Source organism: Dufourea novaeangliae, unplaced genomic scaffold (genome assembly GCF_001272555.1).
Source record: "Dufourea novaeangliae isolate 0120121106 unplaced genomic scaffold, ASM127255v1 scaffold215, whole genome shotgun sequence".
Lineage (NCBI taxonomy): Eukaryota > Metazoa > Arthropoda > Insecta > Hymenoptera > Halictidae > Dufourea > Dufourea novaeangliae.
In genome coordinates, this window is record NW_015374089.1 from 72,781 (window position 1) to 92,060 (window position 19,280).

Consider the following 19,280-nt stretch of genomic DNA (forward strand, 5'->3'; position numbering starts at 1 on the left):
GCAATTTATGTTCAGTTAATGTCCATTCGTTGGTGGAATCTTTCCTTTCTTTTTAATTTAAACATTACATTTTTCAAATCGAGATTGAATCTCTTTTTAATATTGGATGACTATGTATTCAATATTTTGAGCTACTACAAAGTTACAGGGGCCCATATAGGGTTAAATAATAAAGCAAGTACGATGGAGGGATTAGTGCAAAAATATGTCATTTGTTAAAATAATTTTCTGAAAATCAAAAGCAAAATATTTAAGGTGCTCACATTAGATGGGCCACCCTGTATACACCCCGACTTTTCTCGTCTCCCCTCGTCGAAATCACACATATATTTCCTTGGAACATTTTCACCCTAACCTCTTGATCTTACGTGGCTAATGATGTAAAAATGAATTTTCGATATTGTTCTACAAACGATCGAATTCAGTTAACAGCACGAATTACACATGGTGACGCAACGTGGATTGAACAGAAGATCTACCTGTATACCTCTTTTGATAGCCGAGGAGATACCTTCCGTGTGTTCCGTATTTCTGCATAGTCACGAAAGGGAAACACCGATTATTTTATCGTTCAGTCAATGAGCAAGTTGAAGGTTTAGATTATACGACAAAACTTGCCCGTAACGCGACACCTCATTATTTTTATTATTGGCCCCGACTGTGTTTTCGCCTCGTTTCGTTTTGAGAGGACTCTAATGAAGGCTTGTGTTTTTTTTTTCGAATTCAAGCTGTTGTCTGGGGTTCCGTGCAACGAATTCCCAGGGCGTTCGGTGGAGAGCTGTGAATTCGCCGGGTAGCCGGCGAGGGTATCGAATTTCTTTGAAACGGGGGAATAAACGGAGGTCACCCAGGGGTGTAGCATGACTGTCCTTCACCCTCCCTCTGATTCACGCGGCATCTTGTAATCGGACCAGTTCGGCACGATTCGTGCGCGTTCGTAAGAACACTCGACGCGAACGACGGAATACTGGGGGGAGGGGGGCTGTCACGGTTGCGGAAAGCATCTTTTTCTCGCGGAACGCTACGATGAACTCGATATGTTTTCTGTACTGTGTTCAACTACTTTATTATGCCTTGCAAGGGAAGGACAACCCGACTGTACCACTCCGATTTTATCGATCTTTTGTGGAATGATAGAATAGGTATTTCTAATGATATGTGTGAAATGAGCCGTTGTATACCCACGAGCAAAGTCGGCTTCCACTAGGAGAAAAAGTGGCGTAAGAATAAGGTCCTCCTACACCACTTGATAAATTTACTTCAAATACTGAAAGAAATGTTAAATCGAATGTTAATTTGGCATAAATTTCATTAACCCTGAGACCAAGCGGTAGGAGGTTTTTTCCTTACATAACTTTTTTCCCTAGAGGAAGCCGAGTTTGTTCGTGAGGGTATGTGTGAAACGTTCCCAATTGTATATTTAAAATTACTTTCGTTTATTTTATGCTAGTATTTTAAAAATAACGTGCGGATTTCGACTCATTGATCGATAATCTTTAGAGTAAATCAGTATTCAATTATCAAATTATAATATAAAGAAGGAAAAGAAGAAGAAAAATAACGAGGAAAGGGAAGGTTATTAAAAGTGAAATTAAACAAATCTTTACGTATAAGGTCGAAAATGAGATTACCATTGTATTTACCAATTCAAAACCAGGTAAATAAAATCTACTGTAGTAATACATGTATGATTAATTCTTTCGTTACCACTGTTGCCATATGACTATGTACTATAAATTACGAAATAAAATGTTAGTATCATATATTTGTTTATATCTGTGAGTATATAATTTCTTCTAGTTTTATATAGATGGCATGACACAAATTTGAATGTGCATTTAAGAGCTTATCAGTAAAGTAAGATATTATTGGTCCTTTATCACTTTCATCTGATGGAAATCAAGCGTTCTGCATTGCTACAAATACAATAGGAACTCACAAAACTGTAATTTCTTTCAAATGTTTCCAAAGATTTACTGATCAAAGGTAAACAAAATAGGGTTTTATTATGTATAATACTATTATAATGAGAATTATTATACAGGGTGAGTCAATAAGAACTACTATCTAAAATAAGTCGTTATCTATTAATTGTAACAAAAGAAAATTTTAAGGGACGCATCAGGTGGATACAATTTGATTTCATTATCTCTTATTTTTTTTAGATGTCAAGGTGACCATGAGTTTTTTCAAGGTGAATGCATCTTTTTTTAATACCATCATGTTATAGGTCGTTGAATCAGTCCTTCTGTTAGCAACAACGTGATATTAAAAAAAAAGGTTATTCAGAGTACCTATTCGGAGTATTCGAATATTCCAAATGATGGAATTTTGGATTGTACCGAATAGGAATCTGTACATGATATATTTTTTCACACTTTTACTGCATACTATTCGAATATTCAAATAATACGATTACTGCATACTATTCGAATATTCAAATAACACGAATACTTCATACTATTCAAATATTCAAATAATACGATTATTTCATACTATTCGAATTCTTCGAATACTTGGTACTGTTCGAATTTTTCGCATTTGAAATTATTCGAATTATTCGAATAGTTTGAATATCCGAATACTTACAGCTCCAGTCCAAATGCATAAAATTTCAACGAATAATTCCCAGGGAGCTTATATTTTCCAAACGAATAGTTCCGATCGTTTCCGTTGGAAATCCACCCAGCGTTAAATGCACGCGACCAGTGGAGCTCGGGCAAGCTAACGCGTTTTCCTTTTCTATTCTGGTTTGCTCTTTGATCAATCGCGTCCGTGGCTACGAAGAGAGTATACGCGGCATCGCGAGTGTCGCGTTCGTGCGTTCTCGGTCCGTAAGACCACCTGATTGGGCGCCGAATTCGCACGAGCTAATAGCCGAGGAGCCGCGAGAGGACGGAAGGAAAATGAAACGCGCGGGTTACAGGGGGAGGGGATGGAAAACAGCTTCGTGTAAAGGTGCGTTTTTACGCGACAGTAAACGTCATGACTTTTGTCGTCGTGACGCGACATTTAGTTTTCACGACGACAGAAGTCATTATATTTAGGGTATGTTTTCACATGACAGTAAACGTCATGACTTTCGTTGTCGTGACACTATATGACAATGTAAACCAACATCACGACAATGCAACATCTAGTTTTCGTGACGACAAAAGTCATAATATTCAGTGCCATGACCGTAAACGTTACGATTTACTGTCACGTGAAAACGTAGCTTTAGTATAGTTGCAGTAGTAAAAGTTGCTTTAAATAGTTAATAAGATGAAATAATTGTTTGTCAAATGTCGACTTGCCGAAATATTATTTTGTTATAAAAATTAGATTTTCCATGTTTAAACGATTAAAAATGACGAAGTTTTGTCTTTTATTCGTTATTCGAAATTTTTTATCTAGATAATGAATTTGCTCATCATCGATTTAATGTCATGACCGTAAAATTCACGATTTACTGTCATGTGAATACATACCTTAATAGCATGGACGAACCGAACCTACGTGTGTATAACCTGTAAAACAGAGTATACACACAGAGAAACAGAGAGCGCCGCTCGATTCACATTTTTTTATGTGCATTCGCACAGCAGACGTAAAGCACGGGGGGGGGGGGCGGCTAGCTGGGTTGCGACTTCCTATTGGTAAATTAACGCGTGTCCTCCGTGTTCTACCAATCAAACGTTGCAGCGCGCGGCAAGACCACCACCTTGCGTGTACATCCGACGAGCGCACCAGAAGGACAAAGCGAACCGTCAGCCTTCCGCCACAGAAAGGGCCAGAAAAGCAATAGTGAAACGGAGAAGAGTAGACTCTACGGCTTGAAGAAGGCGCAGAATCGATCGAATTTTCATGCACGTGTCGCCACATGCTACCACTAGATTCTCAATTTCTGTGTCGTATATCTTTCTGGTTCGATAACAAAAAAAAAATAATAATACCGATGTATGTAATGAAATCTTGATATCGTATCACGCATGTGGCAAATTGTAGGTATAACAACGAAATCTTTTTCGGCTGAGATTATTTTATCCGAGCAAAATATAAACAATAGAACAGGCTACTGATTCTAATCAAAATGGACACTTCAGAACTCCGAATGAATAGGTCCGTTCGATTCGTACCTTGATAACGTAAGTCGAGGCAGAAATTCGAAAATAATCAGATTTTGATATGTCACGGAACCGTGTAAGCATACAACACAAGCAGCTCTACAAGCAGGGCCGTTCCTGGCGAAGGTGCGAAAGGTGCCACCGCATCTGGGCGGCCAAACCCAGGGGCGGCCGCAAATCGATTATTATATGTAAGATTTTGGCTAGTTAAGATACTAATCAAACCTTTTTTGATGATTGTGAAAATGTTAAACAGAATTCAATCAAATTGAAGAATGAACTGTCTTTATGGACAGCCTAAAATACCATATGATATTTTGCCATATTTGTTGGATTAAATTCGTGTAAGTAATTAATGGTCACTATTTATCAACCATAGCATAATTATTACAAACATTATATGTTAGCTTTGTACTTATATGTGAAATAAAATATTCTTTTTAAATGAAACCATTGTTTCGTTAAGGATCTTCGTTTCATTTTATGAAAATCAAAATAATAAACTATTCCTTATGCATGATAAATGTTAAAAAAAAAACTATTTATATACAGGGTGGTTCACCAGGTATTACCACTGACTGACGTGCCTGTTGACGTTACAAAAAATGTCTTCTACCTACAAAAACAACTATTAACATCAGAACGTGCCCCTCCTGAAACCATTCAACTCTAGCGAAAATCATTGTTCGCTACGAATAGGAACAATCACGTAAGTCGAAATGGTACTAAGGAACCACCCTGTATATAGCTATAAAAATAACACCGCAATTCTTAATTAAATAATATTAAATTACTAAGGCCGGCGATAGTGTTCTTGTATCCGGGCGGCCAACGACCCAGAAACGGCCCTGTCTACAAGAGTTCCAAGCAGCAGATAAATACAGAGGGTAAATACGCCAGTATTTTATTTTGGTATCAGCGTGACTTAACCGTCACGAGAATTTCGACACGAGAAAAATATTACGCCGTGTTATATCATACACCTTGTGTAGGTCTCTGCGCAAAGTTAAAGGATTTACGAAGTATCGAGGGGAAAAAAGAAAACCGAAACGTCTGACGTAAAACTGGTTCAGCGGACCTGACGCGCGCGACCATAGTGCCAGTCAGCGAGTAAGGTATGTATCAATCCCCCCCGTTCGTTCGGTAGGGTGACGGATGCACACACAGCGAGAAAGGCTCGAAGCCCTCGGAAGCTGCGTTTCAAGTAGCATCCGCCAGGGGCGAGTGGAGTGTGTCGTCCCGAGAGCAGGGGGAGGGGGATCGTCCCGAGAGCAGGGGAGGGGGGATCGGCGCGCGGCAGAGGGAACGGAACCGCGCGCATTCGGCTTCTTCCGAAGCGCAGCGACGCGACACGATTGTCGAGGCGACTGCTCTACTGAACGGCGTGGAGTGTTGTATATAAATAGACGGGCAGGACGACGGGCGACCGCCGACCCGTCTGCTCTCTCTCACCGGTGTTACGGCTATTGCATGCACGGCCACTCGACTGCTTACGTGATAGAGGGTGGTTTTCTCGTATCGATTCAAGCACGTCACCGGCTGCTCTGCATTACCGACCGTGCCACACGCGCGAATTCTCCTGCGACTGACCGACCACTTGCCAGCAAAATACAGTGGAATAGCCCCGAAATGTATTCGACCGGGCAGAAGGGTGTTTGGATATTTCCTCTGTAGAGTGATCCGGCTAGAAACAGGTCACCTTAACCTCTTAAGGTTCACCTCTGTAATATTACGATCGACGAAAATATAACATTCGTGTATTATTACATATTGGTAAATATGCAATATGGGAAAATAGTAAAACAAATAGAAGTTTATTCCTAGAAATTGTGTCCGATACGAAGTAGTGAAATTAAAAAAGGTGTTTATTTTGTACACTGTTTCGTAAAAATTAGTGAGCTCTTGAGGGGTTATATTATGTACAATTTTTGTTGCGAAGACGCCCAAACTACGGTCCATCGACAATTCGTCGGTCTAGTTCTGAATTGTTTTATGTACACTAGTTTCTAAACTGAGTTTAAAGTTTGCGAATATTATAGAAGCAGGAAAGTAGTTAAATAATCAAACACACTATAATATCATGTACTGAATAGCTATTTGTTGCAATATTTAACAAAATTTTATCGTATTAACATCATAAATTTTTAAGTGTTGTTAGTATTTAACGTTACAGCCAGTAAGAAAAACTTTCAAAGTTTCTGAGTTAGGATTTAAAAGAATATTTGTCGTTTTCTAGGTTTTCTTTATATTATGGTGAATTTGTGTTTTTTGGATCAATAAGACGCACGCAGATTGATTGACTAATTTATTTGAAAAATGGAGTTAAACAGTTAAGAACTCGGGCCACGAATTTAGTCTCTATGACTGGTACTTGTTGGAAGAATAATATCTATGTTGGTAGTACGTGTCACTGCGAAGAAAGTTATACAGAAATGAAACGGTATCAGAGCGACGATTCGATTACTCGTGACGGAGAACCAGTCAAAAGCTTCTTACATATGGAAATATCAGGCATTAAAGCTAATATTATAAGTACTGATAAATCAAGCAATTGCATATTGCTCTCATTAATCTGCTTTTTTTAATAACATAGAATACATGTATTTCGCCGTCTGCTCATTTTTCTAGACATTTTTCGTAGTCATTTGGAGGTTATGCGAAGGCCATAAAACTATACATAGATTACTAAATTCGTTAGAATATTATAACACAATAACACCTAAGCACTTCTATAATACCTTTTCACGTACATAATTTACTTTTGTAAACAAACATCGATGATCTTGAAATTGCGAAGTGAAACAAACATAAGCTAGAAAAGAGACCTAATATGCTACTTTTAAAAGCAGGGCAGATTTTTTAGATATTAAAAAATTCACTAGTGTCCCTCAATACAGGAAATTCTCCCTCTGCTTATCCCATATATTCAATCTTCTTTTAATCCTTTTTTTAAATATTTATATTTCACGTTATTATTGAACTGTATTTTTGAAATTAAAAGTATACTTGATCAACAAACAAAAAATGTTATTCGCAAAGTAGTACTTTGTCTTGTAATAACATTTTATATTATATATAGGGTGTCTCGTAAATTCTAGTATAATCTAGAGTCGAACGTAAATGACTAATACGTCTGTCTATTGCTCATTATTTCTACTTCTACTGAATACTAATGGCACTTTACTATTATTTACTTTTCATTGCTCTTACTGCATTAGATTATTTACAAAAATTAATTTCACTACCAATATTTATAAATCTTAATGCGAGTCGAAGTAATTAGTGAAGAACAGACAGCAAGGTTAAGCGGTTTGGGCTGTAGTTCCGAAAAGGTCTACCCTTCTATTTTCATGAAACTTGGAAAAATCGTCGCAAATACTCCTGAAAAAGATTTTTTGACGCAATTGAAAATTAACTCAGATAACGTAACAAAAATCTACAAATTATAACTTGTAAATTTACTAATATCATTGAAAAATTCGTAAACAGTATCGAACTACATTAAAGTCGCCTGTCTTTTAGGATTAACCTGATACGTCATTAAAGTGAAAGTTTACACGAATGTGTGCAACATGAGCGTGTCGCGAGGTAAACAACGTGAACTATAAGATCAAACGGTCAAATAAATTCACTTTTGAATGTATTTAGTTGAATCGAAATTCTTTGTGTTTGTTCGTTGTTACATACAATGAAGCATTTCAACAATTCAGCCACGCAAAATAAGTGTCACAGGTCGAAAAATATGTAATTTTTCAGGAGAGCGAAAAAAAACTGCGTTATTACGTAGAATTTTATATAATATGAGCTGCTCATTTGCTGAAGTGATTAACTCGACAAAATTTATTTTAAATATAAAAAGTTTAGCACCAATTAAGTACTTTGGCGCTAAAATTTGAAGAATCCAAAAAATGGAAGACACTTTAACCTGTAAACGGGTCCCCGTATTAAACAAAGCGACACTAGCGCCATCACGCTTGAAGTACTGGATTTCAATTTATGACATTTTTTTTGGATGGCGAGTCTATATATTTGAAGATATTTCACGCAATAAAATGAGAATTGAAAATTCTTGATTTGTCACACTTTGAAATTTTTCTAGTGATTATAAATTTTTCTAAGATTTCTAATGACTTAAAGAGTTTTGGTCGTTCTCGCCTTAATTCTTAAATGGTGAGGTGAAATCTTATTACTAGAGTGTGGGTTTTTATGCAAAACGGCATTTCACGAAGTGATTCATAAAAATAGGAGTGAAGATAGAAAATTCTTTCTTCTCTAAGGGCGTGGGTTAGCCGCGTCTATTCGTTGCATTCCGTTTCTACTTATTGTCACCACGAATACATTTATCGTAAGATGAAGTTTACGGACCGTAAGGATATGGTCTTAAATATCTTATATTTGAACTATTCGAATAACTCGAATACGAACATTTTAAATTTATCGTAAGATGAAGTTTACGGACCATAAGGATATGGTCTTAAATATCTTATATTTGAACTATTCGAATAACTCGAATACGAACATTTTATTCGAAAAATTCGAATACTTCAAATACTACGAAGTATTTGAATAATTCGAATAGTACGAAGTATTCGAATGGTACGTAGTATTTTTGACAAATCTGCGCCGTTTTCGGAAGTTTTTACAAGAGTTCAACCAGTTCGCCTAAGATTAAAGCGGCGTGCAATATTACAATTATTTTTTAGTACAATATTTAATTCAAATAATAGTTATTTATTCTTTACAACAAATTATTCTCTCCACTTATTGGAATAATTGATCATTATTCATTTGAACAATTTATTCGAATAATAATACCAACCAATGACAATTACTCTCGCTTCAAAATTTATAAACTTCAGCAAAGAATGACGAAGATTCAATTTTAATGTTAGAAAACCAAATATTTGTAAAGGCCACTGTGAAAAGAATTTCATAATGAAGTGTGAAAAAATATATTATGTTCAGATTCCCAGTCAGTACAATCCAAGATTCGATCACTTCGAATATTCGAATACTCCGAATAATCCGAATATTCGAATTCTACTGCTACTCGAATATTCGAGGATTCGAATTATTTGAATATTCACAACAGCCCTACTTTAGAGGATTTCATTCATCTAAATACCCCAAAAAAATTAAAAATTAAGGAATTTTTCTAGAAGAAACTATAAGTGAAAATGACGTTCCACTAGAAGACATATCTTTGACTTAGATTATCCTAATTTTTTACCGCATACCCACATTTAGGCTTTACTTGGAACTTAATAAAGCCTTTAACAAATCCAATAAATTTCTGTGTAATTAGACTTTCTGTGAATTTGTCTTTTATATTTGTACACACATGCCGTCGTCTAACGGTGTACGAGAAGAAAATCTCACCGAGAATTGCGTTGCGTCAAAAATTTTAGGCAGCCTGGGGCTAAATGAGTTTAAGATGTCGGAGGAGAAGATCAATATCTGTCGCTACGTAATAAAGTCCAGCTGCTAGTTGTAATTCCATTTGCGACGCAATATCTTAAAGAAGTTAGAGTTTAGGTTGTTACGATAAAGAATCAGAATCATATGGATATCAACACAGAACAGGAATCGAGGATGGCTATGTCCAATTTGATTCCAGGATCTGAGAAGCTATCCGCTGATCAACAAGCTCATCCAAATGATAATTGTAATCGTTCGACAATGAAATAAATGTATAATATTTTCTTTTAAAATATGTCTTTTAGTTATGTTCTTCAACTACTCGAACTGTACCAAAGTAACGTAATTGTTACGTACACTCTGACTTCGGGCGTTCTATCAAGAATCCTGATACGCTAAGAGCAAAGTTTGACACGTTCGCTACCGCCATATTGTTTCGAACACGCTCGTTACCGCCATATTGTTCCGAACACGTTCACTACCGCCATATTGTTTCAAAAACGTTCGTCACAAACTGCCCCAGGTCTGAGTCACATTCTCTTCGATGGAATGTTCATACCTTCTTGATTAGATACTCAAAATACATAAAACAGAGATAATGCATAACAGAAAATATAGGTGAATATTACAAAATCCATTCTGCTTTCATCAAATGAAGTTTGATGACTTAGAAATTGGAGCGTTATACAATACATATGCGATGTCTAGTGTCTATTGCACAATAATTTATCAACTGATGGTATTAGTGAATTTACAAGATACCAGTTAAATCACTCATATTAAGTGTACAAATTAATTCGTGGCCTTCTTTCCATAGATTTCTTATTTATTTACAAAATACTGAAATACAGTCTAGTCTTGAAAATATTCCACATAATTTTCTGCAGATTTACGCCATTTCTCAGGCAGTTGGCGAATTCCCTCCCGAAACAATAATGACGATTTTGAGTCAATATTTTATTTTTAAACTATGACAAGTATACTCGACAAAAGCAGAATAAATGCAATTTGCTGTAAAATGGAAATAAATTCTAATAAGAAAATTACTCTTGCGGATTGAGCGTTATCTATTGTCAAAAAAAAGTCATTGCCCTATCAAAAAGCCCACGTACATACAAATACTACAGCCTGTTTCTTTTTCTTCCAGTGATTTTTTCTTCTTTATTTTATCCTAAAATATTCTAAAATGCGTTAAAATCACGAATATGTTTCAAATATTACTTTCAATAACAAATACAAATTTGATTATTTCGAAAAAAATATTTTTTTATAACAGGTATACTCGGCATAAACATCGAAAGGGTTAAGAATCCCTGCAAAAAAAAATCAATCATCCTCGCAACAGAAATTCAATTGGGAAACGAAATACACATATAGAAGAAGAAGAAAAAAAAGAAGAAGATAGCAGAGGGTTCAACCGGTCGGAATCGAGTGTCGAGATTGTCCCGCTTACATAACCGTGTGTGGCTCCCGGTCGGTTCTTAAGGCGAACGCGCGAGTGTGCGCACAGTGCAATTAATCAAAGTACGACGAGACACGTGACGCAAAAAATCCGGCAACAGTGTACACGAGAGAGACGGTGGGGCCAGTGCATTACTATGGGATTCGTATTACCGCGTCGAGTTCGGCGTGCGAGTGTCACGCACACTAATTGGCCCTCCGTGGATTATCGGCACACCAATCGGCGACTTCGTCTCCGCGAGGTTCGACTCACTCTCCCTCTCTCTCTCTCACTCACGACTTCCGACTTGCACCGCCTGGCTAGGGGACGCTTACCAGCCACGCGATAGCATTAGGACGGCCGTGTGGATTTACCCTTCTAACGTTAAGGCGAGTTTACATTTTGGATGTCCATGTCGCAGATGATTCATCTAGAATCCATTCAATTCATCGAAAGTAGAGACTGACTCTATACTTTGTGCACTGGGCACTTTGGATAAAGTGCAGATGAAAACAATCTTTACACCTTTCAGGACGATCGTGTGGATTTACCCTTCAACGTTAAGGCGAGTTTACATTTTGGATGCCCATGTTGCGGACGATTCAATTCATCGAAGTAGTGACTGGCTTTAGATTTTGTTCACTGGTCATTTCGAATGGGGGTGCAGATGAAAATGATCTTTACACCTTTTTGTGTGGGCGAATCATTTACGATGCATATTCAAAGTGTGTGAAGTCTAAATTCGCCTTTAGCGAAGTTACGTAATATCGGATATGCTCCCCGAATACGAAAGTTCAACCATTGGTTGTCAACACACTGACACGGGTTGAAATGACTAAAAAATTTGAGTTTGACATAAAATATCTTTGAAGCATCATTTGCAAATGGTGCTACTGGCGCCATGTAAGTAGTAATTTCACGTGTCCTAAAAAAACTTTTTTACACACATTCGTACTTCAAATGCTAACTTGTTACAATGAAAATAGACTCTACAATGTTCGAACTTTATCTCAGAATTTTTGCGAGTTAATTTAGAAGATAGTTTTTAAACAGCAGCTGATCGATTATTGTCTTGGGTCGCAAATCGAGCCAATCTGACAGGTACGTTCGAAAAAAAGGCGTGACAATCAAAGGTTAATAAATAAAATAATAATAATAAGTGTGCATGCAAAAATAAATCGAAAATATAAGATGAAAGATTTGCTATACTACGTTTTGTTTTTGAAAGAACTTGAATTTTAGTATTTATCAGGTATTTGTGTGGTTAAATAAGATTTGAATAACGCGTCTGACTATTATTCACTGTTTCTACTTGATGTAGATCCAAACGTTAGCCGAGTACCTATACATATTTTCTAATCTATTTTCTCGAGAAAATAAAATTTTGTATAGGAAAAACCCGTTTCCTGTTTACAATATATTTCTATATGAAACTTTTTCATTTATTCATTAACAGATTTTGATTTATTTATTACAGGGGAAATCCGCTAATGACGACATCGGTAACCAAAATAATACTTAAGAATTTTTTTTAAATTACTGAGTACAAGACCGATGTTGTGGTTAATACAGGGTGTCCACAAAGTATCTATCCATTTTGTAAAAATCGTTGAGAAAAGAACAAAACTCCAAGACGATATTGTTGCAGGAATATTTAATCTTTTTGGTGAAATTAAAAAAATTGTGAGTTGGATATTAAAATATTCCTTTAACAATATTCCCTTGGTGTTCCATTCTCTTCTCAATAATTTCAGTAAAATAGATACAGACTTTATAGACACCTTGTATGTAAAATAAACGACAAATTAAAAACAGAACTAAACTTTCATACTGAGTTGTCTGACAGAAAGATTTTAAAAAATTAAATATGATTGATGCAAGTTTTTTTATAAATTTCTGTAGCCAATAGTATTTGTACAAATTGGATTTATTCTGCTCTTTTGTGTATTCGTAAAAGTGAATTTATTGAAGAATATGAAATATGTCTTGTTTTATATATATTATACGTATGATGAATTGTAAATCCATATTTAAATACAGAATATCAGGTTTTCTAAATTGTGTCAATAATAATTTTTAGAAAATTCACTACCACATATTCAGCTTATCACACATAAGTCAATTGGTGAAATTATATCCCATTAGACGTCTCTTAAACGAAATACTGAATAAATATGAATTTTTAAGTTAATTTAACTTAATAATCTAAGTTTATCACAATACACCATCAATCTCTTCTGCATAAAAGAGAGCCGGTTCGTTTTTTTTTTGCAATGAAAGTCGTACAAAACAATAAGATTTAGTGCATTAAATGCAAGTTCACAACAACTGTGAAGCAGCATTGAAAAGAGATAAAAATCTTTAAACTACTGCAGAGAATAGATAGTTTTATATAGAATTTTTTAAAGGCTGTTGGACAGAGAAAAGAAGAAAAACAGTTACTGTGTGTGGCACCCTGTACATGGGTACGAACAATTAAGACGAGTATGCAATGTTAAATAGCACGTGAAAGTTGCTATTACAATAATTTTCAGGATGATAATGCAGTACCCACCTCGAAGTTAGGCGTTGAATATTTTTGTTATCCAAACAAATACAAGGTCTGGAATGTTCTGCCCATTTATCTGACCTGAATGTAACAGAAAGTGTTTCGACTGAGTAGTTAAGAAATTTATACATGCGTATATAAGACGTTTTAGTAATGTGAATGGACATAAAAGAAAAATTTAACTATTAGAAGGCGTAAAGTGGAAAATTAATGAACAAAAAATATACAGGTACGATTTAAGATCGTTTGTCAAATATTATTCGACGAAGAAAAGGTCTCAAGGGTGTATTAATGTAACTATTTATAATTGATGTCAATTATTAGAATTATAAGTTAGAGTGTAGATGTTATGCATTCATAATATACACGATTTTCCAAAACTCGCTATTGATGATTCACCTAAAACTACCATCTAATTTACTTGTAAATTATTTGTTATATCAAAAAATGTTTCGAATAAAAATTATAAGGTATCAAGGGTGTCACACAATGTAATAATTAGTTTTTTGTAATTTTGCTTTTTTTATCGAATTATGGAGCACACCTTGAGTTTTTTTTATTGTAAATTTATGAAGAATATCTCAGTAATTATTAGTTTTTGGACCTATATACACCAATATTTTTTTACTCAGTGTTCAACAGTCTTTCCAACAGTACGATAAAAATTTTCACGTTACAATAAAAAAACTCAACGTGAGCTTCATATCTAGATAAAAATCACAATGGCGAAAAACTAATTATTAGATCGTATGCCCCTTTGATACCTTACAACTTTTGCTTGACATATTTCTTCATATAACAAATAGTTTGCAAGTGATTCAGGTGGCAGCTTTCGCTGAATCACCCTGTATATCGTCGCGTCTCTGCGTTTTGAAAATAATTTTATAGATATTTAATTCCTTCCATTAAATGGAAAAAACTTTAGTAGTGACGAGCAGGTTTGAGGATTCATTGTAAACTACTTTTTTTTATCGAAACCAGTTAATTTCTTTGAATATGGAAAAATATGAATTTGAAATTGTAAGTGGGAACAATTATCGTTTAACAATTAGGAATGTACAGGGTGATGCACCGGAATGTCTTAGCTGTTAGTGATGATAGAAAAAATGTGTCAGACCAAACTTGCATGGTATCGAGGAGCAGGAAATTTGAAGTAAATAGTTCTTTAATAGGTGGACGCGTAGAGGTGATGTGAAGGTCAACTTCGTTTTTTTTAAATGGAAAGGCATGTTGTTTTACATACCACCCAGTAGAGCGTTTTAATACGCGTACAATGACCTATTTATGAAAGTACGTAAAAAACATGTCTTTCCATTTTAAAAAACAAAGTTGACCTTCATATGACCTCTACGTGTCCACCTATCAAAAGACTATCCACATAAAATTATGTGCTTCTCAATACCATGCAAGTTTGGTCTGTTCTAGGCGCCTCACCTTATATTTTAAAATATATTTGTTTGTATATTATTTCAAACATTAATAAAGGAGATGTAAAGAAACAGGAATATATACATAGTTGACAGTAGACACCACTGTAACTTTTACCGACTTCGATCCGTTGCATTCTGGGCAAACTTAATTACGCGATTAAAGCCATTTCAATCGTTTATGAAGGCACGATGCGTTCTTATGACGATTTTCCCATGTCCCCAGTGAAAAACAATCGATTTGTTCGCACATTCTTTTAAAGCATTTAAAAGTGCGTATCCACTGGTTGCGTATCCTCGTACCGAATCACCGTTGTGTGTCAATGTGGACCGGCAAGCGTTGAGAAAATTTCACAATTGAAAATGTGATGCAAACGATACAATGATACGCAACGTAGATACGCTACAAATGGATACGCACCTTAATGTTAACACGTTGAATGGTCGTAGTTCTTTTTTTTTTTACTCTTGAGGCAGTATCACGATAAGATACATTTATTTCATTAAGTTATTTGCATTACGGCATACGATGACGGTACCTGGGTCTAGACAGACCCCTATACTCATCCCTCTTTAGATATGTTTCGGAACGAATTTCTTATAAAATAAAAATGGTACACAACTGTACGTTCGAGATGGTTTTTGTAAACTTGAATGGTGCGTGAAGGTTATGAAATCCTGGGTCAAAATGGACCCAACCACTGCCAGCTGACGGTTAAAGAACTTCGAAGCAAGTAAAATGATGATTTACCGAATCCTAAAATGGAACCCCCCGAATATGGACAGTAAATCCTCGATAAGTATTCGAAGGCTCCACGGCACTCCCTAGGTGTAACGCTGACTTTTTAATAAAACTTAGCACGTTGATAAAGCTTGGAATTCTGAAGCCAATGATATTTGTTTTAGTCCCATATAGCCATTAGTTTATAAAATATTTATTGTTCAGTGCCGAGGAGCCTTCGAACACTCTTCGGGGATTTACTGTATTTAGATTTGCACGGAAGTGAAATGACCCTCATTGCTATTTTGTTATAACGTTACTATAATTATAATAGCTTACTTTTTTAACTAGCTAACTTTTCGCTGGAATGTTACGTTCTTGCAGTTAAATGATTATTCTCATAATACTCTCATAATAGGCGATTTAAACGCTACTCGAGATAATGGATTGGGAACAGTATAACAGCGAGATGAAATTATCTCTCCTCTCGGCAGAGATTATTTGGTCAGTTACTGTAAGCTATTATTCGGTCATTTTGCCGAATTTAGTTCGATTTTCACCGTGTTTTAACATAAGAGTCTGATCGTCCAAAACGTCTGATTTCACTAAAAAAATATATATTTATAAAAATTTCGAAACTTTTAGTAAAAGCGTGTTTAACCGGTAGATGTTGATGCTGAATCAGCCGTGAATCATCGACATTTGTAAACAGCCAATGAATAAACAAACAGTATTAGCTATACAGGGTGTCCCGAAAAATGTAGTACCATCGAGAAGAATGTGATTTTCGATGAAAAAAATAAGTCGAAGATGAAGAATAAAATTTTGTTGAATAAGGCTTGTTTTTCGAGGAAAGGAAAAGAGTTAACTTTTAAGTAATGAATCAATGGACTTGATGTATGTTTCCCTTTCAGTAGTATCTACTATTTTATCAGGGTGAAAAAAAAATGTATTTGTTTTCTAAAGGTTTTATATTATTATTCCTGAAACTGCTGGAAGTGCTGACCAAATTGTAGCATATACAGGGTGTCCTATTTGAATTAACCCACTCGAATATCTCCAAAACTATTGACGATATTAAAAAATGTTTCAGACAAAAGTTAAATGGTATCACACGGAAAATTTTCTGATGTAACGTTTTTCTATGTGGACACGTAGAGGTCATATGAAGGTCAACTTTATTTATTTAGATGGAGTCATATATTTTTTAATGCACTACTTGATGCTATTCGTTATTCCCTACATAAAGTACTAAGTCACTTATGGCGAATTAATCCACTAAAAAACATGTTATTTTAAAAAACAAAGCTGACCTTCATATGTCCTCTACGCTGATAGCATTTAACTTTTAATGTAACATTGTTTAATATCGTCAATAGTTTCGGAGATATTCTAGTGGGTCGATTTTAATGAGACACCCTGTATATGTCGGACCTTCGTACTACACTACTACGAACACATTCTAATATTATCGAGACTCTTTCAGTTTCTAGATGTAAGGACAATCTTCTCCTTTAAGGGTTCGATACTCGTTATGTGTTCGAAATAGACTATCGATTTGATATGACTCCATAAATAAAAGTCGAGTTTAGCGATCATAGTGTTAATATTGGGTTGTTCGGAAAGTTACAATCTATATATTCTTATTCACTACTCTTTTGTTACAATTTCTTCTTATTTCTTATTTAATTTAATTGTACTAATTATATACACCTTTCATGGTTTGTCTAAATAAAAACCTTTTTAACTTTTTTCTAGATAGATTTCATTTTCGAACTATTTTTCTTGATACAGAATATTTCAGCGATCGATAGGAATAATCATCTCACAGGGCAAAGTTCAATTAATTGGGTAGATGCTATACAATTTCCCAGACGAAGTAGTGTAATTTTTTTACAATACCTGAAAATGGACTTCGTGCTTGTTCGTACATTTCGTCGTTATTTCTCACAGAAAACGAAAAGAAAAGAACAAATAGCATATATATTTATATAGCAAATGAAGTATATTTTCAAAATCGATTTTCCCGGAAACGAAGCCTTATTTTAAAAAAAATGTATTTATAATGTAAAACTTTGGTTATTAAAAATATATCTATAATTTAAAATTATTATTATTATAAAACTCGATATTACTACACTTTTTCGGACTCCCTTTGTATGTAAGTAAATAACAGGGTCACCTATGATTCAAAGATTCAGAGCATTCGTTCGGAGTAAACATTCCAACAAAGAATATTCTATTTTATTCTCAAGGTTATATTTTCCGGAATTTCAAGGTCACACGTATGTTTTTTTAAAGGGATGGTATATTTCCATTACGGTAATATTGTTGCTGATAAAAAAAATACAAATTCATCGTTTCACCTTTGGATGACCTTTTGAGGAATAATTCTTATAAAACAATAATTCTACACAAAAAGATTATTTAAGATTTATCCATTTAATATTTTTAAATTTACACGAACTAAAGACTGTGTACAAAATAATGACCATTGACGTCGAATCATAGTTGTACTACAAATTAATAATCCTACTAAAACATTAAAGAAACATTAAAGAAAATAAAAATGGGAAAATGACGAGTCATGTAAAGGTCAATGTATCATTCATAGGAGAAATTTGTTTTTCTTTTTATCGGCTACAATATCTCAGCAATGAAAATATACCATCCAATTCAAACGAAAAAGGTTGATCAATGAGTCGAAAAAAATGACTCTCTGCCACGCCTTTCGACTAATAGTATCGATAAATCGTTCAAAACAAAAAAAAACAGCACACGCTTATTAAGCAAGTAAATTTTAAGGAATGACGATTAAAACGTACCGAAATTGCTTCACTCATCCTCTCAGTCACCAGAAATGAACCCCATTGGACACTTACGAGAAGAAATAAAGAAGTCCATTAAAAAACACAACGTAAGAAATAAGCGGCAAATTAAAAAAAAAAAAAAATCTTTTCAATGGAGCAACATCAACACAGAATTGTCGAATGCATTTCAATTATAGAAAAAGAATCCCGTGAGACTATTAAACCTTCGTTCGTTGGATGCAGGGCCATTTTGAGGACCATTTGATTCTACGTTCGTAAATCCACTCAAAAGAGGAACAATGGTATTGAAATATTATTACGTTCGCACAGAGACAGACGTTTCACCAATTCCTCGAAACAGTCCTGGAAGTTTACTATTCTTAAGAGGTTCATTTGCTAGATCAGGGGCTTTTTGTATATTTTGAATTGCATCAAAATATTTATAAAATTACGTGTAAATTACCATAGGTCAAAGTGGCCCTGCATTCAAACACCGCGTCACGTCCGTACAATTCGCCTTTCGATAGTTAAAAATGGTCCAACCGACTATTAAATCTAAGACTAATAGGATGTTTAACTCCTTAAAATTCCCGTTCAATGCTGGATATCGTGAGTAGTATCGTGCGCAATTTTCAAATTAAAATACAGTAAATCTCCGATTAACGCTCGATACCCAGGACTGTTTTGCAGCAGTTATCGCAGAAGAACACGATTTCTGAACTTCATAAACTGCATTTCAGGCTGAGCCTCCAGTGTGGAATCCCTCAGTAGTGGGGATGAAGCAGAAGCATTTAACATAGAGATTCTTC

At 35.1% G+C, this 19,280-nt stretch overlaps 1 protein-coding gene across 2 annotated transcripts in view; it reads right to left on the reverse strand.

The window, feature by feature from the left end:
* The window catches only part of LOC107190726 (serine/threonine-protein kinase tousled-like 2), a 62,295-nt gene that overhangs the window by 34,850 nt on the left and 8,165 nt on the right, over positions 1 to 19,280 (reverse strand). Inside the window, exon 2 of one of the 2 annotated variants that reach the window (XM_015579590.1) lies at positions 18,487 to 18,538. In XM_015579590.1, the coding sequence (XP_015435076.1) occupies positions 18,487 to 18,504 (18 nt within the window). In that variant the 5' untranslated portion in view covers positions 18,505 to 18,538. Of the gene's footprint in view, positions 1 to 13,519; positions 13,576 to 18,486; positions 18,539 to 19,280 lie in introns of those variants that run through there. The other variant, XM_015579593.1, reaches the window with a different exon arrangement.